Source organism: Trematomus bernacchii, unplaced genomic scaffold (genome assembly GCF_902827165.1).
Source record: "Trematomus bernacchii unplaced genomic scaffold, fTreBer1.1, whole genome shotgun sequence".
Taxonomy (NCBI): domain Eukaryota; kingdom Metazoa; phylum Chordata; class Actinopteri; order Perciformes; family Nototheniidae; genus Trematomus; species Trematomus bernacchii.
The window spans coordinates 9,238,473-9,260,158 of NW_022987567.1; the positions used below are offsets into that span (position 1 = coordinate 9,238,473).

The 21,686-nt window shown below is 40.6% G+C and overlaps 1 protein-coding gene across 3 annotated transcripts in view; it reads left to right on the forward strand.

Moving 5' to 3' along the window:
- The window catches only part of plpp1a (phospholipid phosphatase 1a), a 65,195-nt gene that overhangs the window by 42,317 nt on the left and 1,192 nt on the right, over positions 1–21,686 (forward strand). For all 3 annotated transcript variants that reach the window (XM_034125775.1, XM_034125774.1, XM_034125776.1), the window contains 4 exons: positions 3,955–4,235; positions 10,123–10,180; positions 20,733–20,909; positions 21,578–21,686. The exon at positions 21,578–21,686 is cut by the window's right edge and continues 1,192 nt beyond it. In XM_034125775.1, the coding sequence (XP_033981666.1) occupies positions 3,955–4,235; positions 10,123–10,180; positions 20,733–20,909; positions 21,578–21,686 (625 nt within the window). The remainder of the gene's footprint in view (positions 1–3,954; positions 4,236–10,122; positions 10,181–20,732; positions 20,910–21,577) is intronic.

A 21,686-nucleotide genomic window follows, 5' to 3' on the forward strand; every position in this document is an offset into this window, starting at 1 on the left:
GATGGCCTACCTGCCTGTCAGCCTTCCATCGGGGCACAAACTTATCTCGTGCCCTCATTGGTCATGTGCGCGTTCGTGTGTGTTGGAGGAGGGGCTCTGTAAGGAAGTGGCAGATTTTCTCCGGCTGAGGGTGTTTCTCAATGTAGAGTACGCTTGCTTGGTAGCACATGTCTGCCGAGCATCTTGCTTCAGAAGCGAGTCAAGAATACTTCCTGGCATTCGGAAAACGAAGAGTGGAACAGGCTAGCAAGTGTGCAGGTGTGCGTCATATGAGAGGCCCCGCCTCTTACATCTTCCGCCACAGATTTGGGGAAATTGGTCCGTGCGCAAAGCATTGTGGGGATTTTAAGACCGCGGAGTCTACTCATGTGCAGCCTCGATATTTCTCCAAACGGAGTACACCGGGCTCGGTAGATTTCCAAGTATGCTGGAGATTGGAACAGGCCTTCGGCGGCACTCGATGATGTAGTATGCTTGAAATAGTGGCTCTGAAGCAGCTTTACTCGCGATTGAGAAACACCCTGTGTATTTTCACATTCTAGCGCACTCGAGCTGGTTTCTCCAAAATAACCTACCCCACCTTTAACGGATGCACACACCACTTCCTGTAACCACATGAGTAGATGCTACACTTTCAAAACCAAAATAAGCCTTTTCTCTCATATTAAATCCTTTTAAATTAACCATTTCCATATATATATATATATATATATATATATATATATATATATATATATATATATATATATATATATATATATATATCTCGTGCATCCAACGTAATAATGTATGCCTGCTCCTTATTGCATGCATAATCCACCCCTAATTAACCCCGTGAGCTAATCTACTAACTGCGTGATGCATTCAATGTTTTCCAAACTCTTTAACGCTGCCAGAGGAAACAGAGAGGCGACCTTAACTCTCTCTGCAGCTGCTGCAGGAAAGTCTGCAGAGAGAGACAGATGTGAAACTCCTCAGAAGAGAAGCAGACGTAACCTTTGTCAGGAATTATAAAAATGTGAAAGCACTTAAAGACAGGCTCAGCAGTTAGAGAGTGAAAATATCCCTTTACTTTCATAACTTAGGACCATTGCACAGAACAATATTTCTACCATATAATTAAGGAGCAAAGACTAGATAGAAATAGTCGATAAGCGGTGCATTTATGAGTAAAAAAAAAAACACAAATTTAAAAGAAAAATTCATAAATTCTCTGAAAGTCATATATTTATAAGGCAAGGCAAGGCAAGGCAAGTTTATTTATATAGCACCTTTCAACACAAGGTAATTCAAAGTGCTTTACAAAAATGGAAGACATTTTAAAAATGGCATTTAAAATCAGTCATTAAAAAGGAAAGATAATAAAATAAACATTAAAAGAAAAAATACATGGATAAAAGTTAAAAGTTACAGTGCAGTTTAAGATGTGAATAGTTCAATTAAAAGCAGCGGCAAAAAGAAAAGTCTTCAGCCTGGATTTAAAAGTAGTAAGAGTTGCAGCGGACCTGCAGGTTTCTGGGAGTTTGTTCCAGATATTCGGAGCATAATAACTGAATGCTGCTTTACCATGTTTAGTTCTGACTCTGGGGACAGAAAGCTGACCAGTCCCTGAAGACCTGAGGGTTCTGGATGGTTCATAATTTAGCAGTAGGTCAGACATGTATTTTGGGCCTAAACCATTCAAAGCTTTATAAACCAGCAACAATATTTTGAAATCTATTCTTTGACACACAGGAAGCCAGTGTAAAGACTTCAGAACAGGAGTGATGTGATCCACTTTCTTAGTGTTAGTGAGGACTCGAGCAGCGGCGTTCTGAATTAGCTGCAGCTTTCTAATAGATTTTTTAGTGAGGCCTGTAAAGACACCATTGCAGTAGTCCAGTCTACTGAAGATAAAAGCATGGACAAGTTTTTCCAAATCCTGCTGTGACATTAGTCTTTTAATCCTAGATATGTTCTTTAGGTGATAGTAGGCTGATTTAGTAACTGTTTTAATGTGACTGTTGAAACTCAGGTCAGAGTCCATGACTACACCTAGATTTCTGGCTTTATCTGTTGTTTTGAACATTGCAGACTGAAGCTCAGCGCTAACTTTTATACGTTCTGCCTTGGCTCCAAAAACCATTACCTCAGTTTTATCTTTGTTTAATTGGAGAAAGTTCTGACACATCCAGTCATTGATTTGTTCAATGCACTTACTCAGTGTTTGAATTGGAGCATAATCTCCTGGTGAAATTGTTACGTAAATTTGTGTGTCATCCGCATAGCTATGGTAACTTATTTTGTTGTTTTTCATTATCTGAGCCAGTGGTAGCATGTAGATGTTAAAGAGAAGAGGCCCCAAGATGGAGCCTTGAGGTACCCCACATGTCATATTTGTCAACTCAGATGTGTATTTACCTATAGAAATAAAGTTTTTTCTGTCCTTTAAGTAGGACTCATATAAGAACATACAAGTGTTCAAAAAAACACATTAATACCAGAGAATATCCAGCTTTTTTCTTTTTATATTGCTCCTTTTAAGCCTTTTAATTAATTAATTATGTATTCAATCATTTATTTAAAGTTATATATTTATTTATTTTTATATAATTATTATCTATTTTTTTTATTCACCAAAAACTTTCCTTGCAGGTTTTATCTCTAAATATGAATGAAAACAAGCTTCCATTCAATAACGTACACAACGTATTCAAGTAAGGTAAAGTGAAGCAGCTCAGTGACAAACAGACACTTTTAAACTTTATTGACACCCTTTTAATTTGACGATTTTAGAGATACAGGAGCTTCGAGGCAGAGTTTCTATTTCTGTTCGAATGAATATCCAGAAAACCCTCCGGCTGTTTTCTGTTGGCAGCGTAACGAAACAAACTCTCGTTCTTTTGAACCACGACAGGAATCTGAGTCACACACACACACACACACACACACACACACACACACACACACACACACACAGGTTTAAAAACGTCTTACTATGACGTCTATCAAGTTGAAAGTGCTTATTTATTTAAATGGACATCCTCCTCCTGCTTTCATATTTCCAACACAATTTACTATCAGATGTGTAATCCTCGTTATGTTCTAAAAACTAAACGAATAGTTCAAATTGTTTGTGATTGAACCCTTTGCTGTGTTTCTGAGCTTAAGATCGATACCACTTTCTTATGTGTGCCTTAAATATGAAGTTACAATAAGCAGCTGATTAGCTTAGCTTAGCATAATGACTGTCTGTGAATAAGGGCAAACAGGTAGCCTCTGCCTCAAAAATGAAAATAAATACTGTATATATAATCCATCTTTAAATAAGGCTGCACGATTTGAAGAACTGTTAAATATAACAGAAGTGATATTTCTGCTGCTTTTGGTTTTAGCTATAAAACTAAAATTGAAAATGCATGTACAGTCACAAAAAAAAGATTAGAGGCATTCCCTGAATCCCTACATTTCGATATCGCAATCTTACACGATGTGTTCATCATGCAGGTGGACATGATAATGTGATAATTATAAAAATAAAAGCTAAATATTGTTCAGCAGTACCTTTTTAAGCAAATCTATATTTCTGGATGCTAGTATCTATGCTATGCTAAGCTAAGCTAAGTTCTCTTTCAGTAGAACAAATGTGTTTACTTGCAAGTTGACATCGCAACGACTTTATTGTGCAGCCTTACCTTCACATCTCACTATTCAGCACGTTCTGGTTTCTTTACCTATACTTATCAGTCTTTATGCTAAGCTAACTAGCTGCAGGTGCTAGCGTAGCCACGGGAGAGCGGTATTGATCAATTTCGAATAAAAATGGTGTTAGATTCTGATTGTCTTTTACCTTTTTAAATCTTTATTTCAGACTGAGTAAGTGGAGATGAAATCAGGGAATGTTTCAGGCTTTCTTGTTGACTTTTTTAATATTTCTGTACAATCCTCTAACCCTGACTCCCCCCCCTCTTACAGATGGTTATTGGCGAGTGTCTTCTAGTTTATCTGGAGCGCCTCAAGTCCAAGTCTTCTTACGGCAGCTACGTGTCATGTGTTTACAAAGCCGTCGGTACCTTCCTGTTTGGCGCCGCTATGAGTCAGTCTCTGACGGACATCGCCAAATACTCCATCGGTCGCCTCAGGCCGCACTTCCTCGATGTCTGCAGACCGGACTGGAACTCCATCAACTGCTCAGTGGGCGATTACATCGAGACGTTCACCTGCCAAGGGGACGCCAAGATGGTCAACCAGGGCAGGTGTGTACTGTTCGATATCTCAGCATTTTAAATGTTGTATTCACTTTACTCAGAGGACTCTTTAAAGTAGACACTACATACTGATATACACCTGAACATCAGCAGGAGAGGACTCTTTAAAGTAGAGACACTACATACTGATATACACCTGAACATCAGCAGGAGAGGACTCTTTAAAGTAGAGACACTACATACTGATATACACCTGAACATCAGCAGGAGAGGACTCTTTAAAGTAGAGACACTACATACTGATATACACCTGAACATCAGCAGGAGAGGACTTTTAAAGTAGAGACACTACATACTGATATACACCTGAACATCAGCAGGAGAGGACTCTTTAAAGTAGAGACACTACATACTGATATACACCTGAACATCAGCAGGAGAGGACTCTTTAAAGTAGAGACACTACATACTGATATACACCTGAACATCAGCAGGAGAGGACTCTTTAAAGTAGAGACACTACATACTGATATACACCTGAACATCAGCAGGAGAGGACTCTTTAAAGTAGAGACACTACATACTGATATACACCTGAACATCAGCAGGAGAGGACTCTTTAAAGTAGAGACACTACATACTGATATACACCTGAACATCAGCAGGAGAGGACTCTTTAAAGTAGAGACACTACATACTGATATACACCTGAACATCAGCAGGAGAGGACTCTTTAAAGTAGAGACACTACATACTGATATACACCTGAACATCAGCAGGAGAGGACTCTTTAAAGTAGAGACACTACATACTGATATACACCTGAACATCAGCAGGAGAGGACTCTTTAAAGTAGAGACACTACATACTGATATACACCTGAACATCAGCAGGAGAGGACTCTTTAAAGTAGCTATAATCAGTGTTTTTCTGGCATTTGTTAAGGTGGTAGAAGTCATTCAAGTTAAAAGACTAATCAACTAATCGTTTCAGTCCCAGGGTGTTGAAACAGACTTTGGTAATAAAACCTAACAAGCAAATTAAATAATAATGACAACCTCTATAGAACCTCTTGAACTGCTGGTTTGTTAGAGCTCAATATCTGTACCTTGCAAGTTATACGATCTGTCAACCTATAAAGTACCTATCATTTGGCTTTCTTTACCTCTTATATGTAAACAAACCATCTCAAACTCAGGCCTCTTCTCTGCTAGGGATGTTAATCTAATCCGAGGAGGAATCATATTTCAGTAATTTGATCCTAAACGACTTCTCTCCTCCTCCTGCTGCTGCTTATTATCTCTATTAGCAGAACACACACACACATTATAAATATGACATTCATCTAGAAAAAGCCCATGACGTCTGCCTGCTGATTAAAATAACCAGACTGCAGAGAGGGGAAGGGGCTCCAGGAAATATGAACCATGGAGCGCCACACCTTGGTAAACACACAGCAGATAACACACTCCAACAACACACACTTTAACCTTCAAGCAGAACACTTTAGGTTCAGGAAACACACAGCAGGGAAGTAGCTACATGTATTTTAGGTACTAAAAAAACCTCAACATCAGTTATTTGGACACTAGATTTAGAACCATTTCACAGCTTTACAACAGGCACCAAACTCCATTGACAAAAACACTATATTAACATTACAGGACACATAAGTTGCTGGTGTTTTTGTACTGCAACCGGTTAGTTTTATTGGGTGACTTCAGATCCACTAAAGTGACCCTTATTTATGCCCTCTTTAAAGTCACCAGACTCCATTGAGAATGTCAGTATTTTAACCCTGCATATCACATTGGTTGCTTATTTACCACTGCATGGATCGGTTGGTTTCTTTGTGTCATTGTGTGACTTTGGTGCTTTAAACGGTTAGTTCGAATTCACCAAAGTGACAAAATAACACGAAGAAAATAACATAATCAATGCATAGGTAGACAAGCATTACCTGTGTTTTGCCAAGTAAAATGACTGTTTCTGTCAATGGAGTCTGGTGGCTTTAAAGAGAGGCTATGTAACAGCTTCAGTTTCGGCCGTAAAAGGCTAGTTCACCAACGTCATACAATAACAAATAAAAACGAACCTAATGAGGCATTGGAGACCAGAAGCTCCTGTGTTAAGTGAGGAGGTAAAAATACTGTTTGTCAATGGGATGTTTGACCGCAAAGTTAAAGGTGGGGTAGGTAATTTTGGAGAAACCAGCTCGAGATCGCTAGAATTTGAAAATACACAACCGGAAAAAATCTGCCACTTCCTCACAGAGCCCCTCCTCCAACACACACGAACGCGCACATGACCAATGAGGGCACGAGATAAGTTTGTGCCCCGATGGAAGGCTGACAGGCAGGTAGGCCATCCAGTTATTTTAGCCGGGCCGGCTCAGATGATTGGTCGTGCTTTTTACAGTACTACGGCTTCCACAGATGACGTTTTTTAATGTATTTATTGTCAAAGCATTTAATGTATTCATTGCTATCGGGATGTTAAGAGCATTCCATGGAATATAACAAGTGTTTCTGAAATAAATTACATACCCCACCTTTAAGCAATGAAAATATTCCAAATACAACATGCACTTGAAATGGTTTAAACAGTTTAAAATGTGCATAGTTTTAGCTATTTTATGACTGTATTTAAATGTATTTCTCTTGCACTAGGTCTTAATGCTTCTAATGGTTTTGTAAAGCACTCTGAATTTGGCCTTGCCTTGATATTGATTCTCTTTAAGGACATTGCTTAGCTTCCTGCTGATACTCCTGTTTCTCCAAACTGCATCTCCTGCAGGTAATACTCTGGCTCTGGATAAAATCCTCATACAAACCCCACAAACATTTAGAGTTCCTTGCTGTCAGACAGCGCTTTAAGAATCTTCAAAGCCACCAAACTCCACTGAAAAAACTTGTAATTGTACCTCCTATATCACATAAGTTTCTGCTCTGGTTTCTTTGTGTTATTGTGTGATCTGGGTGTTTTAAACAGTTTGATCAGATCCACCAAAGTCCCACAATAACACAAGAAAACTAACCTTATCAAGGCAGAGGTTAGACAAGGGGTCTTAAAAAGTATTAAAGGGCATTTACCAAGGTATTACATTTTGTAGCTAGTTTTCAATAAGTATATCAATTGTCCAAAGAGGTTGTATTCTACAGTGTGCCTGAATGTAATCATTGCGTAGGTGTGTAGTGTGATTCTGTGTACTTTATTTATGGCATCCCGTTGGGTTTGACGTCATCTGAACAGGACATCGCACGCTCACTGCTTGATAGCGCGCGAAGGTCCGTTTACGCCGGTTGCTAAGCAACATCGTTATGGGGGAATGCAAGTCTGCGTCCAAATGGTTGGAAGATAAGGAGGAAGGACAATCAATACTGTATATAGTCAATGTGAGGTAAAGTGTGTCGCCAAGGTAACCGGTTAGAACTCCAAGTGGAAAGGGTCCAAAGATCCAAAAATACTTAAAGTTCCAAAAATACTTAAAGTTCCAAAAATACTTAAAGATCCAAAAATACTTAAAGTTCCAAAAATATCGCAAATGGTTGGAAGATAAGGAGGAAGGACAATCAATACTGTATATAGTCAATGTGAGGTAAAGTGTGTCGCCAAGGTAACCGGTTAGAACTCAAAGTGGCGATGAGGTCTTAAAATGTATGGAAAGGGTCTTAAAAAAGGTCTTAAAAGGTCTTACATGTGACTTCAGGGTTCCTGCATATACCCTGGGTTAGACAAGCAACACCTGGGATCTGTCAGGTAAAATAACCGATTGTGTTAATGGAGTCTGGTGGATTTGTAAAAAGGCATTTATAACAGCTTCAGTTCCCCACCTGTCTTTAAGCAAGGTAAGGCTGTGAAATATTCTAAATAAAGTGTTTTAATTTGCCTATTCTAAGCTTTTTCACCTGTTTCCAGCATAAAGACTGGACATGTACTTCATACAACGCCACAAACCATTCAAACTATCCCTCTTGAGTGACTGAGCAGAGATAGAGTTCCTCATAGCCCTTAATAAACCTCTCTAACCCTGATACAATCTGCACAGCTGATGTCACCATTTCGCCCTCTGCCTCTATAATTACTAATGAGAAGTGGAAATCCTCTCCTCCCTCTACACTTCCCTCTGCAGCGAGCCGATAAGCGTCACGCTCCTTAAATCGAAACAAGCTTCACATTCCTGAGATCTTACTCAACGCTGCTGCAAACCAATAACTGAACCCTCACACTGCTGCAGATACTGAACGGAAACGTAAGAGTTGCACCACTTTATAACCGTGTTATCACAACGTTATGAAGTGCACAATCACTCGTAGATTGTTCAGGGACACATTTGACCTTTTGCCCTTTGTACTTACAGCGTGAGCAGGTTACCAAACAAAGGAGAGCACACAGGGTTCAATATACTGTGCGTCAGATTTCTATAATCTGTTAAGCAACAAAAACAAAAACCCAGAGTTCTGCAAATTTACATGAGAAACTAATTTCACAACGTCTAAAAAGGTCAACAATTCCTTCATTTATTTGACTAGAGCTGAGACTAATAGTTATTATATATGATTAATTAATCAATTCCTTGGTTTGTATTTAAATGTAATAATAAAGTGTGGAAAATCTACTTTAAAGAGTCCTCTCCTGCTGATGTTCAGGTGTATATCAGTATGTAGTGTCTCTACTTTAAAGAGTCCTCTCCTGCTGATGTTCAGGTGTATATCAGTATGTAGTGTCTCTACTTTAAAGAGTCCTCTCCTGCTGATGTTCAGGTGTATATCAGTATGTAGTGTCTCTACTTTAAAGAGTCCTCTCCTGCTGATGTTCAGGTGTATATCAGTATGTAGTGTCTCTACTTTAAAGAGTCCTCTCCTGCTGATGTTCAGGTGTATATCAGTATGTAGTGTCTCTACTTTAAAGAGTCCTCTCCTGCTGATGTTCAGGTTTATATCAGTATGTAGTGTCTCTACTTTAAAGAGTCCTCTCCTGCTGATGTTCAGGTGTATATCAGTATGTAGTGTCTCTACTTTAAAGAGTCCTCTCCTGCTGATGTTCAGGTTTATATCAGTATGTAGTGTCTCTACTTTAAAGAGTCCTCTCCTGCTGATGTTCAGGTGTATATCAGTATGTAGTGTCTCTACTTTAAAGAGTCCTCTCCTGCTGATGTTCAGGTTTATATCAGTATGTAGTGTCTCTACTTTAAAGAGTCCTCTCCTGCTGATGTTCAGGTGTATATCAGTATGTAGTGTCTCTACTTTAAAGAGTCCTCTCCTGCTGATGCTCAGGTGTATATCAGTATGTAGTGTCTCTACTTTAAAGAGTCCTCTCCTGCTGATGTTCAGGTTTATATCAGTATGTAGTGTCTCTACTTTAAAGAGTCCTCTCCTGCTGATGTTCAGGTTTATATCAGTATGTAGTGTCTCTACTTTAAAGAGTCCTCTCCTGCTGATGTTCAGGTGTATATCAGTATGTAGTGTCTCTACTTTAAAGAGTCCTCTCCTGCTGATGTTCAGGTTTATATCAGTATGTAGTGTCTCTACTTTAAAGAGTCCTCTCCTGCTGATGTTCAGGTTTATATCAGTATGTAGTGTCTCTACTTTAAAGAGTCCTCTCCTGCTGATGTTCAGGTGTATATCAGTATGTAGTGTCTCTACTTTAAAGAGTCCTCTCCTGCTGATGTTCAGGTGTATATCAGTATGTAGTGTCTCTACTTTAAAGAGTCCTCTCAGAAACACTGTATTGTTTTTATTAACAGGAAGTGACTAAGGGTTTCACCACATCTCTCTCAGGAGTCGCTGCTCATGAAGGCGTCAAACTAACTGACAAACTGTCACATCGACTCCGCCTTAAACGCCAAACAATGCTGATGTGTGTGTTGTTGTGTGTGTCTGAAGGATCATTCATTTATACTTTAACGTGTTGTTTTTGTGTCCTTGTCTTGCAGGCTTTCTTTCTACTCCGGCCACTCCTCTTTCTCCATGTACTGCATGCTGTTCCTCGCTGTAAGTACCTGGAACACTTTACATATTGATCTGCACTCGTATCCATTTCTATTCACTGGAACACAAACAGGACACTTCGTGCAAATTATAAAATTATTTTTTTGCACATCAAGCTTCGGAGAAAATGTGACCTCGATAGTGATCCACATTAAAGGGCCCATGTCATGGCCATTTCCACTGATCATAATTACATTGTTGAGGTATACTAAAATAGATTTATACTGTGCAATTTTCCAAACTCACATTGGTTTCGCATACAGCATCTCTGTCAAGCATGTGTATTCAGCAGTATTCACTTTCTCCACTAAACGACTCGTTGGAGCTCTTGCCCCCCCCCTCCCTGTGAGCCTAGTGTGCTCCGATTGGTCAGCTCGGCCACTCGTTCTGATTAGTCAACCACCAGAGAGGCTGCGCCCATGTCAGTGCTTTTCCCGGCTGCTCTCAGCGTAACATCAGTCTTATCATGGCGTCGGTACAGCGGTATATTTTATATACATATATATTTTTAACTGTTGTTATAGAAGAGTGTGACGGCCCCAGGGCCTTTGTCTTACGATGGGGTGGAGCTGAAGAGGGTAATCAGCGCGATCACGGACACCTCCGGACACTACGGCCCCAGTCTCTCTCCAAAGCGGCTGCAGGAAGACTAACTCTGCGATCCTCTCAACCACCTATCTTTGCATTTACCACAATAAATGTGCCGTGGTTTTGTAAACTCGTGTATGTCTCCTTGTCTTTCCGTTGTGGCCTACGAGCTACTCTCATAACAAAGAGTAAGTTATTTTTACCCGTTATAAACTACTACTGTTTGATGAGAAATCAAATCATGGTTTGCTATATATGAATTCAGGGAAGAAAGGATAGGCCTACTAAGTATTTCCATTAAACTTTATTTTTAGAAATGTACAAAATGAACATAAATATACATATATACACGGTATATCATCCATTCCTCCTCCTCTTGCCTGCGCACAGCCGGTGCGGTGCGGTGCCTTTTAGCACGAGGCCTCAGTAGTAGTAGAATCCCTTCCCCGTCATGGATTGTCCGCCAGGATCTGGCTGGACGAAATCAAATGCAAATCACAAAATATTAGAGAAACTTAGTTGTTTTAGATTCGTTAGTAGTAGTTGTGTAATGAACAGCTTGCCTGCTAATATGCTAACCTAGCTTTGTTTACCTTGGTAGCTAACACGATATGAACGTTAGCTTGGAGGAAAGGCAACTATAATGCAGTGTAATAAAACTACTATGAACAAAAGCTAGTGGTTCATATTAGGCTAGCAATAACGTGTTTATAATTGCAATCGTATACGGGTATTCTGCTACCATACAATGTAACTTGCATGAATACATTGTTTTGCGCTAGCATACAGCTAGCCTCGTTAGCTACATGCAGTATATGTACGGTCACAATGTACGGTAAACCGGAGTATACTGTATGAGTATTCCGTGTGTGTGACTGCAGACATTCTCCTGCCATGACAAACATGTAAGGCCATCTGCTGACATTGTAGTTGATATATTTAAACGCTAGCAACGTAGCATCACAAAAATGTTTTTCTGACCAAAACTAGCTCAAGCTCCGTGTGTTAGATCGCTACGCCAGCTATAATGTAATTACGTTTCGCGACTGACCGGCAAATCACCCGCAGTATACTGTCAATAGGTATTTTGTGTGTGAATGCAGACATTCTCCTGCTATGAGATACATGTATGCAAGGCCATCTGCTGATATTAGAGTTGATATATGGAAACTCTAGCAACTTAGTTAGCACTGTGTCAATGGCTTAGCAGTCCAACACAGTTTACACATTTAAACAGTCTTGTTTGATAAATACACAAATAACAATGCAAACTTACAGGTTGTATACCCAGATCTTCCCCTGCTCCAAACGGTCCAAACAAGCTGTGCATATCCGGCCTCAAACTGGGCAATGTTTTGGAAGCTTTCGTCTGTGAAATGCCGGTTCTTCGAACCTCTGGAGGAGGAACACGCCGCTGCTGGTGTGGCCATAGCTCTTCGGGATTGGTCCATTTCGTTCCGGGTACCGCATGACATCAGGCGGTACCCGGAACTAAATGGAAGACTCAAATGGGCAGTGACGTATCTCCAACGAGGCGTTTTGGGGAGGTATTTTCTGTGTTAGAGTTTTACTCGCTACAGGGTGTACTTTGAGGGTTTTGACTCTGCACACCGTTTACATGCATAAAAACCTTCATAACACACAAGGGGACGGGTAATAACCGGAAAAGCATGACATGGGAGCTTTAAGGGAAGAGTTTGACATTTGGGGAATACACTTATCTGCTTACTTGCTTCCAATAAATACAAATCTGCTGGCTGTTAGCTTAGCTTAGCATTAAGGGGAAAACAGATAGCCTGGCTTTGTCCAAAAATAACAAAATGACCTACAGACATATTATACTATGACGTTTTTTATACATTTCTACGCCACAAAATGAATGTCTTCATAATTTTTGACATACAATACATGAACATATTATTGGCATACTATGCTTTAAATATATTATTGCACACTCTACTGACTTGTACAAAAAGTGACATACTATACCAGGGCCGTCCCTCCCTACAGGCCGATCATGCAGACTGCGTGGGGCCTCACCTTGCGGAGGGGGCCTCATCTTGCGGAGGGGGCCTCAACTGAGCCAAAAATGCGGCACAATTAGTGTGGCGCGGCACGGTTTCTCCGCTGCGAGGCTCCACTAGCACCGTCCCCTCCTCCCCCCGTCGACGCTCGTGAAACAGAGGGCCTCATCATATAAAGGGAGGCTGTGACTCAGTGGGTTAGTGCGCTGATCTTCGAATCAGAGGATAGCAAGTTCGAGTCCCACTGCAGTCAGCATGTCGTTGTGTCCCTGAGACACTTCACCCCAAATTGCTCCTGTGGGGATTGCTCACAATACTTTGGATAAAAGCGTCTAACAAGTTAAATGTAATGTAATGTAATAACTTTGCGTGGGGCCTCATGTTGGCCATGGACGGCCCTGTACTATACTATGACTTTTCTACTGTACCACATTTTGAATAAGATATGAAATGACATGTTTAGTGTATACTATACCATGACTTGACCAATGAGGCTCACTAAGTAACACCTTACATGTTATTAATTCCTAATAAACCAACATGTAAAGATGACCCATTATGTGTTGCCTTTAATCAGAGGCGTGCTAGCTTTTCCATCCGTTTCCAGTCTTTATGCTAAGCTAAGCTAACATTGTCCTTTCTTAAGCCTTTCATTTAAATGTAACAGACATGTGAGTGGTATCTAACTTTTCATCTGATCCTCTAAAACTATTGCTTTGAACTCCAGCGCTTTAAGATTTGAATATTTATTTATTTATTTGTACGCCCTGAGGGCCGTTAAAGCTTGATAAACATATATACATTAGATGGGTGTTTGGCTGATGTGGGGGATGTAGAGACAATTATTATTGGAGACTGGAACACGGATATGCAACGTAAAGACACGTCCGTCTTCAAGTCCTTCAGTAGGATTTGTGATCTGCACGGCTTCAGCCAGCTAATCACCCAACCCACCCGGGTATGTGAAACAACACAAACTACCATTGATCTCATTCTGACCTCTGACAGGTCCAGGATCTCCAGTAAAGGGGTTATAGCATGCGGTTTAAGTGATCATTATATGATATTCTGTACCCGCAAAAAGCTAAAACAAAAGGCCGGCTGTCACAAAACAGTCATATCTAGAGACCTCAAAAACTACTCTAGCGAGGCCTTTAACCTAGAACTGGAGAGCCTGGACTGGTCAGATGAGCTCAGTGGTACACAAGTTGAAGAAACATGGCTTGGTTTCAAAAACAAATTCTCTGCAATACTCAATGATTTGGCCCCCCTAAGAACAACCAGGGTAAAAAATCGCGCTGAGCCGTGGATGCACTCCGGCATACTGACCGCCATGAAAACCAGAGACAAAAAATGCTCTGAGTTTCATAAAAGTCAGTCAATGCTTTCCAAAAGCACGAGCAGTGAACTCCAGGCCCACGTGACTGAACTAAAAATTGAAAGAAACAGACTAAGAAATGACGTAAGCTCCATGATCAAAACTGCCAAAAAGAATTTCATCAATGACAAAACTGAGGAAAACAAAAATAAACCCCGTGAACTTTGGAAATTACTCAATAACCAGCTTGGCTGCAGTAAAAAACTCAAAACGAGATTTTCAAACGTAAACATAAAGACAGATAACAGGCTCATCACAGACAAACTGGATGTGGCAAAGTACTTGAACATTTTTTTCACAAACATAGCCACAACTCTTGTAAATAAATTACCCTCCCACTCAGGGCTTTTTGGAGTAGATCACATCATGACCTACTACAAAAACCTAGGGGTACGCAAAGATGATTTCAGTCTAGCAAGGGTAACAACAGCAGAGGTACTCATTAAACTGAGCGCCCTCAAACCTAACAAGGCCACTGGCCACGACAATATCCCCTCCAAATTCCTCAGAGACACAGCAACCGCCATCTCACCAGTCATAGCTCACATAATTAACCTCTCCATAAAACAGGGAAAAGTACCCAAAGACTTCAAAATTGCAAGAGTAACCCCCCTGCACAAAAAGGGCAGCAAATTGGACCCAGGCAACTACCGCCCTGTTTCTATACTTACCTCCATCTCGAAAGTCATGGAAAAAATAGTGTATGAACAGGTCGAAAAGTACCTCGCAGAAAAGAAACTAATCTATGAATTTCAATCTGGCTTTAGAACATCCCACTCCACTGACACATGCCTTCTTTATTTGACCGACCACATCAAACAAGAGGTGGACGAGGGTAAATACTGCGGCATGGTGATGCTGGACCTACAAAAGGCTTTCGACACTGTCAATCACCCCATTCTGATTGACAAGCTAAAAGCAATTGGTTTTGATAAACTATCGGTGAGCTGGATGCAATCCTACCTGGAGGGGAGAGAACAGATGGTGGAGGTAAACGGTACTCTGTCCCCCCCCCTCCCAGTGAGCTGTGGTGTTCCACAAGGAAGCATATTAGGTCCGTTACTGTTCCTAATTTATGCAAATGACATGTCATCAGCATGTGACTGCAACTTGTTCCTGTTCGCGGACGACTCAGCCCTGCTGGTCTCTGACAGGAGCAGATTGCAGGTTGAAAAAACCCTCAGCTCCGAGCTCGGCAGAATCTGCACCTGGCTCGCCGATAATAAATTATCATTACACCTGGGTAAAACAGAGTCCATTCTCTTCGGTTCGAAACATAATCTCAGCAAATCCGACGACTTCTCAGTTGCAGTGGGTGACATTATTGTCACAAGTAAGAAGGAAATTACATACCTAGGATCTATTCTTGAGGCAAACCTCTCCTGTGACAAAATGGCATCCAATGTAATAAAAAAAGTCAATCAAAGAACTAGATTCCTATACCGGATCTCCTCTCTGGTAAACAAAAACACCCTGAAAACTCTGGCAGGAGCACTCATTCAAGGGTACTATGACTATGCTTGCACGTCATGGTACCATAGCACCTCCAAGGCGCTAAAAATAAAACTTCAAACATCGCAAAATAAACTGGTCAGACTACTGCTTGACCTTTCATCTAGAACCCACCTCACCTCTGCCCACTTTGACAACCTAGGATGGCTTAGAGTAGACGACAGAGTACAGCTACTTGCAATGGGCCTGGTCTACAAGATCCACTACACCTCTATGGTACCCATGTACATGTCAAAATTCTTCCCAAAGGTCAAGGAATACCATGATCATAACACCAGAGGGAGCTCCACAAATCATGTAAAACCCAGATTTGGCACAAAAAAAGGGGAATACACGTTTCGCAATTATGCCACATCAAGGTGGAACGCTCTTCCCACAACTGTAAAGGAAAGTAAAACTATACTTACCTTCAAAACCTCTCTTAAAGAGCACCTTCGGGGGAAAGCATTGCAAAACTGGCCCCGGTAATGGTACAAATCTCAACCTGTCGTACAATGGACAGCTTCCCCCCCCCATCTATGTATATACTCGCATTTTAGACTCTGTTACTAACTGTATATCTGTAGACTTGGTATGTCTTAAATGTCCGGTTAGGATGTATTAGAACGAAATCTAAAATGAAAATTGTAAATAAGCCATCTGTATGTAAAACTCCACCTGTATGTAAATTGTAAATAAGCCATCTGTATGTCAAATATGTCTTATATGTCTTAAATGATATGATGAATTGGAAATGGGGGACCCTGATGTAAACAAGACGAAAGTCTTTCTCTGGTCTGCATCCCCTTAACAATTGTATGTTTTGAGCTGTACTGTACTGTACCCAATATACAAGCTGTTAATAAACTTTTCAATCAATCAATCAATCAAACATCTGCTCAGAGACTCTGTCCTCTCTCAGTTCCCTCTGGTGTGTCTTTATCAGGTCTTGCTGCCCCTCCCTGATAAATGTAATAGTCTGCTGATTCTCCAGCAGCAGATTTATAAATAGAAACTCGGGGACAAAGTCCTGGCAGCGACGCAGACGCCTCTCCCTCTGCACGGAGCTCCAGTCTGACAGTCCTGGAAGAGCTCTCCTTCCTCCAACTCTGAAACAACAGCAGAGTGCGTCATTAACTCAGATTTACACACCGTTGTGGGTAAAGTGGCCGAGCTGGTTTGTCCCCATTGAATCGTTAAAGATCACACACACCCTGTTTCTGATAAAAAACAACTTTTTGATGTTTATGCCACAAATAAACGTGACGCTCAGCTGTTTTCCTTCAGGATGACGCTCCAGAGGTGGTGTGATATTTACTTAAAGGGGACCTATCATGCAAAATGCACTTTTGTACGTCTTTTCTACATGAATATGTGTCCCCGGTGTTCCAGGGAACTCACCAAGTGTCAGAAAACACAACCCTCTCTATTTTCCTCCATACCCAAATCTCTAAAAAAGGGGCTGCAACGGATCTGATAAAAACTGATCCAGATTTGAACACTGTCCTGACGTCAGGACGGTGGCGCTACGGCTATTGGGCCAACTCCACCAATCAGGAGGAGACAGCCACGGCCATTGCCGTTCGAAAGCGCTGGAGACGCTGTAGTACATATGCCAGGCCTGTAGGTGGTGCTGTTCTCACTGAATCAGCCCTTGCTAAAACAGAGCTAACATTTTTCAAATTGAGCGAAATGAGGCATGGCTAAAATGCATGATCTGTTTGGTATTTTGAAGAAAAAAAAAAGTATAAATATGCCTTATATAGGTATGGTCCTACACTATATTATTCAAATATAGCATGATAGGTCCACTTTAAGATAAGATAAGATAAGATGGATCTTTATTAATTAAAGTCAGTAGTTTAACAGCAACAGGGTAAGATTGAAAAACAGGACAGCACAGATTAATACAATTTAAGGATAACATTTCATTACATGTCACTTGTTAGACGCTTTTATCCAAAGCGACTTACATACTCAATACTGTGGACAATCCCCACAGGAGCACTTTGGGGTGAAGTGTCTCAGGGACATAACGACATGCTGACTGCAGTGGGGTTTGAACCTGTGCTCCCCAGATCCGAACACCAACCCACTGCACCACACGCCTCCGTAACATCAAAGATAACAATTAAAAATGATATATAACTATAAAATAAGAAATAAATTCAAATGAACATGTATACATATTTGGTCATGTGTATATATTATTTACCTAATAATAGACTATCAGTAATTTAAGGGTGAAATCTGGACTGCAGGAGACTCTCTCACCTTTTTAAACACGGAGAGGAAGTAGAGCTAATAATTAACGATACAAAATCAATTATGTTTGATTATTTCCTGGAAAAATTCATTTAATTTATAACAGTTTTATTCTACCTCTATCAGGGAGGAATTATCACATTCACTGAAGTTACTAAATATACATTTGGGGGGTCTATACTTCACTTTTTAGGGCTCGCTCTTCTTCTATGCTTTTACATTATTTTTATTGTAATGTTTTCACTTCACAGAAAACACTTTTACTTTTTATAAAACAACCTTATTTCTCCCATTTTTTTAATATTCCTTAAAGGGGACCTATCATGCAAAATGCACTTTTTTATGTCTTTTATACATAAATGTGTCCCCGGTGCGTCGGGGAACTCACGCAGCGTCAGAAAATAAAACCCTCTCTCTTTTCCTCCGTACCCAAATCTTTTAAAAACGGGGCTACAACCATGGATGTATAATAAGAACTGGATACAGCGTGGGAGGCGGGGCCGCGTTCATTCCTATGAGAGTTGCTCATTGGCACATGAAGACAAAATGGCCCCACTTTTGAGAGAGCGAAACGTCACGAAAGTGTTCATATAATCATATAATCCGTTCTTATTGTGCATCCATGGGTAAAGGTAAAACTCATGTAGTACTGAACACGTCACATGAACGTGCCGGGCGGCGCGGTCCCGTGGGTTAGATGCGCGTTCATAATGCAGAGGAAAATAACTCAGAATAACGTTATTAGCCCATTTTACAACTTGAGGACCGAATGTTTTTAATAAGGGCTATACAAACGTTCATACTGGGTAGTTTATTTAGTTTAAAAAAAATTATCCAACAATTTACAGACGTCTCTTTCCCAATGTTAGTCAATGGGAAAAAGTCTTTCCGGGCCCAGTGACTGATACTGAAGTGTAGTACCGCCGTTTGGCCACAACGAATATTTTCCTCAGAGTCCGGCGCACTTCCTGGGGGCTTGGGTACAACGAGCTGATACAGATTTGCTGCCGATATGACGTAATTTCGGATGGTGGACCCACAGAGAGTCGCTATCAGGAACAATGCATGACGTGTTTTGGACGTAATCTCGTCTTTGTTTACATTAGCAAGCATCGCTAACTCTCAGAGCTAACCTGTACTGGAGAGAGCATGTGTTTAAAAAGCAGGAAATAAAAAAAGGAACTCACCTTGTGAAAAACCCGCAAGAGAGAAAAAGCATTTGAGCTCCATACTGGTTCAGATATAATCCTTGATGTGGTTTAGAACAGGATGGCGTTTTATCACAGCAGAATTTAACTTTATCTCCGGTAGAATTCTGATCAGGCATTAGCTCCGCTTCTTTTTTTTTTAAGCCAAGGACCCAAAATCCGCGTTTCTCTGGGCTGAAACCATGGATGTATAATAAGAACTGGATACAGCGTGGGAGGCGGGGTCTCGTTCTTTCCTATGAGAGCTGCTCATTGGTGCATGAGGACAAAATGGCCCAACTTTTGAGAGAGCGAAACGTCACAGATTACCCATCATGCCTAGCTGTCAGAGCAGAAGAACCCGCATGTGCGCTCACAGAGCATGCGCCCCTTAAGCCCCGCCCCCCGAGCTCCCACTCTCGGCTCACTAGAATGAATGGAGAGAGAATATAAATCTAGATTCGGTCTTTTCGTGCATTTTAGAACTTTAAGGACTTAATAATTGAAGGGCTATAAAATAGTTCATACTGGGTAGTTTATTTAGTTTTTAAAAAATGTATACGCTGATTTACAGACGTCTCTTTCCCCATGTTAGTCAATGGGAAAAAGTCTTTCTGGGTGACGTCACGGACTGATACGGAAGTTGCAGTACCGCCGTTTGGACACAACGAATGTTGGGCACAGAGTCCGGCGCACTTCCTGGGGGCTTGGGCTGGAATAGAGGGATATGAGGGAAGTCTAAAATGCATGATCTGTTTGTATTTTGAGAAAAACACATCATAGACATGTTTTTATATATTTGTATATATCTGAGACCCATCATATATGCCTTAAAAATAGCATGATAGGAGACCTTTAAAGTTCTCATTCAAAATATCTTATTTTTTGCACCCCTTAAACTAGAAATCACCACCTAAATAGTTCTCTCTGTATTATAGGGTATTTATAGATTAACCTGTTTAACTTCGCCTTGAATTTAGAGTCAAGTTATATATGTATTATATGTTTATACTGCGAGTGTACAGTGTATATATATATTTATAAAACGGACAAGTCAAATCAAGCAATCTGATTGGTTCTTAGCCGTGATATAATGAGCGTATACCACGGGTAGAATTGTAGTTACTTAGGGGGTTGTTCGCGTTGAACCACGCCCCTTAGCTGTGATATAATGAGCATATACCACGGCCTGTCGTGAGCTATTGCTTAAATATATATATATATTGTATTGTATTTTATTTTATCTTGTTAAAGTTGATTTTTGTAATCCTTTTTTTCTCCATTTTATCTTCTAAAATGGAGCCAATGTTTCCAAAACCCCCTGGGATAAATAAAGTACTTCCTGATTCTGATATAAATAAATCAGACTGAGATAAAGCATCATGAGTCATCTGCAAATCACTGCAGCTCATTTTCCTGGCACTCCTACAGGAACTCTGACCAGCTTGATTTATTAAGTCCTATACACTACTGTATATATTATAGTTTGCACATTTTCACATATGCAAAACCCAACTTCCCCCTGGGATAAATGAAATATTTTGTTGTGGAAATAACACATCTGCAAATCCCTTCTCCTCATTTCCCTGTTAAATAACCCGTGTGTGTTTTTCCTCCCTCAGCTCTACCTGCAGGCTCGTCTCCAGGTTGAATGGGCGCGGCTGCTCCGACCCACAATGCAGTTCTTCCTGATCGCCGCCTCGGTTTTCACCGGCCTATCGAGGGTGTCGGATTACAAACATCACTGGAGCGACGTGTTGACCGGTCTGCTGCAGGGCGCCATTATGGCTCTGCTGGTGGTGAGTGATCAGCTGACCTCCTGTACTTTACTGAGTATTTCCATTTTCTGCTATTTTCTTTGTGTTTTTAAGTGTTTTCTGTTTAGTGAAAACTCAGAAAACTCATGTCAATTAAATGACAATGACATAAAGAAGAATGAGCCCTGCAAAGTGAAGAATAGATTTTACTTAAGTACAAGACCTGAGTACTTCTACTTGTATTCAAGTACAAGATCTGAGTACTTCTACTTTTAGTCAAGGACAACATCTGAGTACTTCTACTTTTACTCAAGTACAAGATCTGAGTACTTCTACTTTTACTCAAGCACAAGATCTGAGTACTTCTACTTTAACTCAAGTACAAGATCTGAGTACTTCTACTTTTACTCAAGTACAAGATCTGAGTACTTCTACTTTTACTCAAGTACAAGATCCGAGTACTTCTCCTTCTACTCAAGTACAAGATCCGAGTACTTCTCCTTCTACTCAAGTACAAGATCCGAGTACTTCTTTTACTCAAGTACAACATCTGAGTATTTTTAACATACTATACTGCCTTTTCTTCCAGATCTTTCCACATACTATACTGACTTTTCCCCCTTCTTTAATTCAGACTAAACTCTCGACTTAAAACCCAACTTTTTCATCTCCTTTTTACACATGTTCCTCTCTTGTCTCTTCTCTCTCAGGTGTTCTGCGTGTCGGACTTCTTCAAGCCTCCCGTCGCCCCCCGTAGAGAGGAGGATAACCCCCACACCACGCTGCAGGAAACGACCAATGGAAACCACTGTGAGAGTC